Source organism: Phasianus colchicus, unplaced genomic scaffold (assembly GCF_987193195.1).
Source record: "Phasianus colchicus unplaced genomic scaffold, bPhaCol1.hap1.1 HAP1_SCAFFOLD_57, whole genome shotgun sequence".
Taxonomy (NCBI): Eukaryota; Metazoa; Chordata; class Aves; order Galliformes; family Phasianidae; genus Phasianus; species Phasianus colchicus.
In genome coordinates this window covers 693892-699891 of record NW_028325234.1, presented here as the reverse complement: position 1 = coordinate 699891, position 6000 = coordinate 693892, and the positions used below count along the sequence as shown (strand labels likewise).

The window sequence follows — 6000 nt, the reverse complement described above, 5'->3', positions numbered from 1 at the left end:
TCTACAAAGTCCCACGATGCTCCCCAGTAGCAGGGACTGACTCCTGCTGCCTTGGAGCCTGTGGACTTCAAGAATGGGAAGATCTTTCCTTCTAGATTGTTGGAAGCAGAGGACAGAGGGACAGAAATCATCCCCACAAGACGTGGGCTGCAGCCCTCGGTCATGGCGAAGCCCCTGGCCTGCAGAAGGGCCCCACTCCAGTTCTTCTACCAGGTATGCCAGACAGTGGGGTGAATAAAAAAACAATTCACCCAAATGGAAAAAAATGAGCTATACATATAGGAAGGTCTAAAAGATAGTATAGCTTTATGTAAGCTAGAGTACTCCATTTTATGCTGATGAACCAGAATAAGTAATCCATGGAAGGCTAGATGACTAACTACTTAATGTATACCACAGACCTCTCCCAAGAAGTCTATCATGAGAGTGGGTTCATTCATTTAAGCAGGATGGAGTCATGTAGAACAACAGGAACCTTTTTGTGAAGACCAGTGGCTAACTTGTGCTTTGGAATAATGGAATAACAGAATCATAGAATGGCTTGGGTTGGAAGGGACCTCAAGAATCATTAAGAGCCACTCCCCATGTCGCAGACAGAGTTGCCAATCACTAGATCAAGTCCTAGACCAGGTGGCCCAGGGCCCCATCCAACCTGGCCTTGAACACCTCCAGGGATGGGGCATCCACAACTTCTCCGGGCAGCCTGTTCCAGTGCCACATCATCCTCACAGTGAAAAAGAAAACTGAGCCACCCTCTTTCAATCACCTGCTTATGCATCTTACACTTGTTCTTCCTTGTTATCGGACAGCAAAAGAATAAAACAAAACAGGTCATGCACAATGCAGTTGCTCGCCGCCAGTTTACCAGTGCCTGACCACTCATCGAGCAATGGCAATGCCCTCAGTCACCTCATCCCAGTTTCCTTGTTCAGCATGATGCCACAGGGTAGGGAATTGGAGAATCAGAGAATCAGAGAAACACAGAATCACTAAGGTTGGAAAAGGCATGTCCCTTTGGCCAGTTTAAATTTCTGTTCCCTCCCAGCTTCCTGTGCATCCTCAGCACAACACAAAATTTCTTTACTTGAGGGTAAAGGCTTCCAACTGAGTTGGTTAATGTTTCATGCCTGTTTTTGTTCAAGAGACGTTTGCACAATGCCTTCAGTAATATGCTTTAACTTTTTAACTTTAGGCTATCCCTACAGCAGTGAGACAGTTGGACCAGGTGACCTTTGAAGGCCACTTTCAGCAATTCTATTGCATTGCATTCCTTTCTATTTTGTTCCATTCTCTTCTTCCTCGTGCAACCGGGGGGACAGGAGCCTCTTCCAGGGCAAACAACCACGTCCCACAGCACTCAGGTGCCTTTCTGGGCACCCAAGCAACTGCTTTGGCACACGAGCCACATCAAGCCATGGAAAACAACAGTGTGCCCAGGGTACCCAAGCAGTAACCAGGGGCACCCAGGCACCTTCCAGGAGCACTGAAACAACTCACTGGGTGTTGTGGTTTAACTTGGCAGGCAGCAGAACCCCACCCAGCTTTTTGCTCGCTCTCCTCTCTCCCAGTGGGATTCCTTTCCAGGTTTTGTCTTAGCACTACTAATACATTAAAATAGCTATCTCCATAGATTTCAGCATTGGTACCACTAAATCCTGTTAATTCACATTCAATCTAATGCTAAAAATAAAAAAAACCCCACACAACAACCACCACTACTGCTGCTCTTTGCAGTACAACAGGTTACAAAGCAAAACCAAATAATAAGAAGCACACAATCCCAATCATTACGAGTTCATGGTCGTTTCAAGGCTGGTTTCAGTCTTTCTCATCATTTCACATCCTGACATCGTTCTTTTCGTGGTTTCCGTGAGCTGCAATGGGAGCACGCACAACCATTCCCCCTTTTTCTTGAACCTAGCAAATTCCTTTGCTAGATTACTCCATCTGGGAGAAGTTTTGGAATAACTCCCACTTTCTTGTGAACTGCATTCAGTCAACTGGGGCAAAACTCATCCTGGGTCCTTCGAGGCCTACTGTACTTCTCCATTTCTGTCCTTCATTACAATCCCTGTTTCTGTGTGATTTCCAGGCCCCCTCATTTAATTTGCCCAGGTCCCTTACTTCGATTCCTTTAACCTGTATCCTGTCGGGAGAAAATCAAGATATTCTTGCTTGGACTAGCACAAGACCTTCGGAGGTACAAACAAGTTAAAGATTGTAACCATTCCTGCCAGACACACCCTCTTGACATGATCACGAGACGTCTAGCTTGCACACCTGCCATGGGTGTCAGCAGATGCTATAAAGACCATCGGCAAGCCCTGCCAAAACTGAGGTGGCTTGGTGGAGGCGAGTGGCAAGGAGCCATGGGTTCGTGTGTGACGAAGGAGCAGACAGCGGATTGCCAAATGACAGAAGAACCCACCAGTTACGCATGGAACCCGCTTTACGTTCCCCTGACCGGCAGCAGGCAGAGGAGACGACCTGCGCAGAAGGAGGTGAGCGCCAACATGGAGCTGCATCTCGCGCAGGAATGGTTCCACGGCAGGCTGGGGGCAGGGCGCGATGGGCGGCACATCGCTGAGCGGCTGCTGACGGAGCGCTGCGCCGAGATGGAGGCCCCCGATGGCTCCTTCCTCGTCAGGGAGAGCGGGACTTACGTTGGGGACTACGTCCTATCCATCTGGCACAGTGAGAAGGTGCGGCATTGCCGCATACACTGGCGGCAGGACGCTACCGGCCACAAGTTCTTTCTGACTGACACCCAAGTATTCGGCAGCCTGTACGACCTCATCGCCTACCACTGGGAGACGCCGCTGAGGTACCAGGGACTTGAGATAAGGCTGACTGAGCCGGTGCCTCGGTCCGGCACTCGCACCAACGCAGACTGGGCGCCGTGGGACGGCACCCGAGGGACGAGCCCAGCTCCAGCGCCATCTGCTTCGAGGCAGGAGGGAAGGTCCAGCGCTGCCAAACGTGACAAGGGAGTCACGTTTAATAAGGCACTTGACCAAGTGCACGTCGTTCAAGTTCATCGCACGCAATAAAAGTTTTTGTTCTGCACCAACAAGAGAGTCCGTGTCTAATTGTCAAAGGTAACCTTCCTCTTATTTGCCTTCCTCAACCTGTATGGACAGGATTTCAAAAGGGCATAGAGGGCCTTTATTCCATAGGGGTACTGTTTAATCTGAACCAGCTGATCTCCCCGCTTTATTCTGGGTGCTATTGGTGCTGCATTCTTAGCCCTACCTGGGGATTCTGCTGTCTACACCCCAGGATAAACCTGATCCCTTACTTCCTCTGTGTTCTGGTCCCAGCAAGGGTAATGATTAATGCGTTTGTTGTGGCATCTTCTACTATTTCTAGAGTTGCATAGATATTCACGATGGCCCTTTCCAGCTGAGCTACTCCTAAGACCAGGACAAGGGCTTCTCAAAGTATCCTGTATTATACCTTACCAATGGGGTTTTTTTACCCTTTTAACCCTCCTTGGATTTTGATACTGGTTCCAAATAGTTCTCACTATGCCTTGTGGGAGTTTGAGCTTTCCCATCTCTGCTCAACCACCAGAAACCTTTACCCACATGATACCTACTCACAGAATCACAGAATCACAGAATTGCCAGGGTTGGAAGGGACCTCAAGGATCATGAATCTCCAACCCCCCTGCCACATGCAGGGCCACCAACCTTCCCACCTCATGCTAGACCAGGCTGCCCAGGGCCCCATCCAATCTGGCCTTGATCACCTCCAGGGATGGATGGGGCATCCACAGCCTCTCTGGTTCCAGCACCTCACCACTCTCTGTAAAGAATTTCCCCCTGACGTCCAACCTAAATCTCCTTTCCCTCAAATTCAAACCATTTCCCTTCGTCCTGCAGTTATCTACCCTTTCAAAGAGTTGATTCCCCTCCTGTTTGCAGGCTCCCTTTAGGTACTGAAAGGCTGCAATGAGGTCACCCCGCAGCCTTCTTTTCTCCAGGCTGAACAAGCCCAGCTCCCTCAGCCTGTCCTCATAGGGAAGGTGCTCCAGTCCCCTGATCATCTCCGTGGCCCTCCTCTGGACCCTCTCCAACAGCTCCCTGTCTTTCTTGTACTGGGGGCTCCAGACCTGGACGCAGTATTCCAGATGGGGCCTCACAAGAGCAGAGCAGAGGGGAACAATCACCTCTCTGTCCTTGCTGGCCACCCCTCTTTTGATGGAGCCCAAGATACCATTTGCCTTCCGAGCCGCAAGGGCACACTGCTGGCTCATGTTAAGCTTTTCATCCATCAAGACCCCCAGGTCCTTCTCCACAGGGCTGCTCTCAAGGACCGCTCCTTCCAGTCTGTAGGGATGCCTGGGATTCCTCCGGCCCAAGTGCAAAACTCTGCACTTTGCCGTATTGAACCTCATCAGGTTCACCCGGGCCCACCTTTCTAGCCTCTCGAGGTCCCTCTGAATGGCATCCCGTCCTTCAACCGTGTCAACCACACCACTCAGCTTGGTGTCGTCAGCAAATTGCTGAGGGTGCACTCGATTCCGTCATCGATGTCATTGATAAAGATGTTAAAGAGCACTGGTCCCAAGACAGACCCCTGGGGGACGCCGCTCGTTACCGGCCTCCACCTGGACATGGAGCCATTGATGACTACCCTCTGTCTGCGACCTTTCAACCAGTTTCTTATCCATCGAGTGGTCCACCTATCAAATCCACATCCCTCCAGTGTGGAGATAAGGATGTGGTGGGGGACCGTGTCGAAGGCCTTGCTCAAGTCCAGGTAAATGACATCGGTCGCCTTTCCCTTGCCCACCGATGCCGTCACTCCATCATAAAAGGCCACCAGATTGGTCAAGCATGACCTTCCTCTGGTGAAGCCGTGCTGGCTGTCACAGATCACACGCCCTTTCCTCATGTGATCAAGCATGTCATCCAGGATGATCTGTTCATCCTGGATGAACATTATATTACTTCCATAAGAGTGTTACTACTTTCTTAATAGAGGCTGTTGTGAAGTATAGAGATGTAAGGTTCATCCAAATAGAAGGGAGAAGAGTGATAATCACACATTCAACAATAACAAATAAATAAATATAGCACAAAACCTAGTACTATTACAACCAAAATACAAAATGCAACAGCATACAACATCAGCTTGCCAGAGACATCACCCTGAAATAAAGCAACTTAGTAACAAATTCATCTTTTCTTTATGAGTTTTAACTTCTGACAGTGCCCTTTCCTTGACAGACCAAGTAGTTCCTCAGCATCTTGGAATAACCTCACAACATTTAAATTACTCCACGTGCCTTATTAGTTCCACAGAAGCCAGAGGTATTTCCTTGTAGAAAAAGTATCAGTTAGTACCAACATACAGAGACACCCCCCTTTTCTTGGGAGTTTTGAGAAGTCAATTTGCCATTGTTACTTCTAAAATCATTACCTAGATTCCTATCTTCACTAGAATATTTTACAGGTTCTGACTCAGGTTTAAAGATTTTAAGTTTACCATCTGGAATTAAAGCCTTCCTCAACTACCTGTCCTGCCACCTGACCCCTCATCTTATTTTGTTTCCCGTACAGTGTTACCTTTCTGATGTCCTTTACAATGCATAATAGCCATGCTCTTTGGTAGATTTACATGCTGTTTTCCTCGTGTGTGCAATCTTTGTTCTTTTCAGATGGTAATACAATGTGTAGCATCCCAAAAACATAATTAGCATCTGTCCATATAATTTAGACTCTTGTCCAGGCCTTTTGAGGGAAAGTCCCCTCAGGTAGTGGTTGTGCTTTGATTACCTTATCAGTTGCAGCTACTGCACTTCCTGCCTTACGGTTTCCTTGTCTCACAAAACTGTTACCATCAGCAAACCAGGTGTCTTCTGCATCTTCTAAGGGTTCGCCCTTCAGGTCCAACCGGCTGGAATGCGCAGCTTCAGTTGTTTCAAAGCTGTCATGAAATACTGGTTCTCCAGGAGTTCCACTAAGGAAAGATACTAGGTTGATAATATTACAG

At 48.5% G+C, this 6000-nt stretch overlaps 1 protein-coding gene across 5 annotated transcripts; it reads left to right on the top strand.

The window, feature by feature from the left end:
* The first annotated feature begins 42 nt into the window (after positions 1–42).
* On the top strand, positions 43–3089 carry LOC149911816 (1-phosphatidylinositol 4,5-bisphosphate phosphodiesterase gamma-1-like). 5 transcript variants are annotated; one of them, XM_090133299.1, is made up of 3 exons: positions 43–213; positions 2116–2200; positions 2535–3089. In XM_090133299.1, the coding sequence occupies exons 1-3, from the start codon at positions 74–76 to the stop codon at positions 3048–3050; spliced, it is 741 nt and encodes a 246-aa protein (XP_089989425.1). In that variant the 5' UTR covers positions 43–73; the 3' UTR covers positions 3051–3089. The 5 variants fall into 5 exon arrangements, with proteins under 5 accessions (XP_089989425.1, XP_089989427.1, XP_089989428.1 ...); XM_090133301.1 differs by having other exon boundaries at positions 54–213; positions 2093–2200; XM_090133300.1 differs by having other exon boundaries at positions 62–213; positions 2093–2200; positions 2300–3089.
* Positions 3090–6000: the final 2911 nt, after the last annotated feature.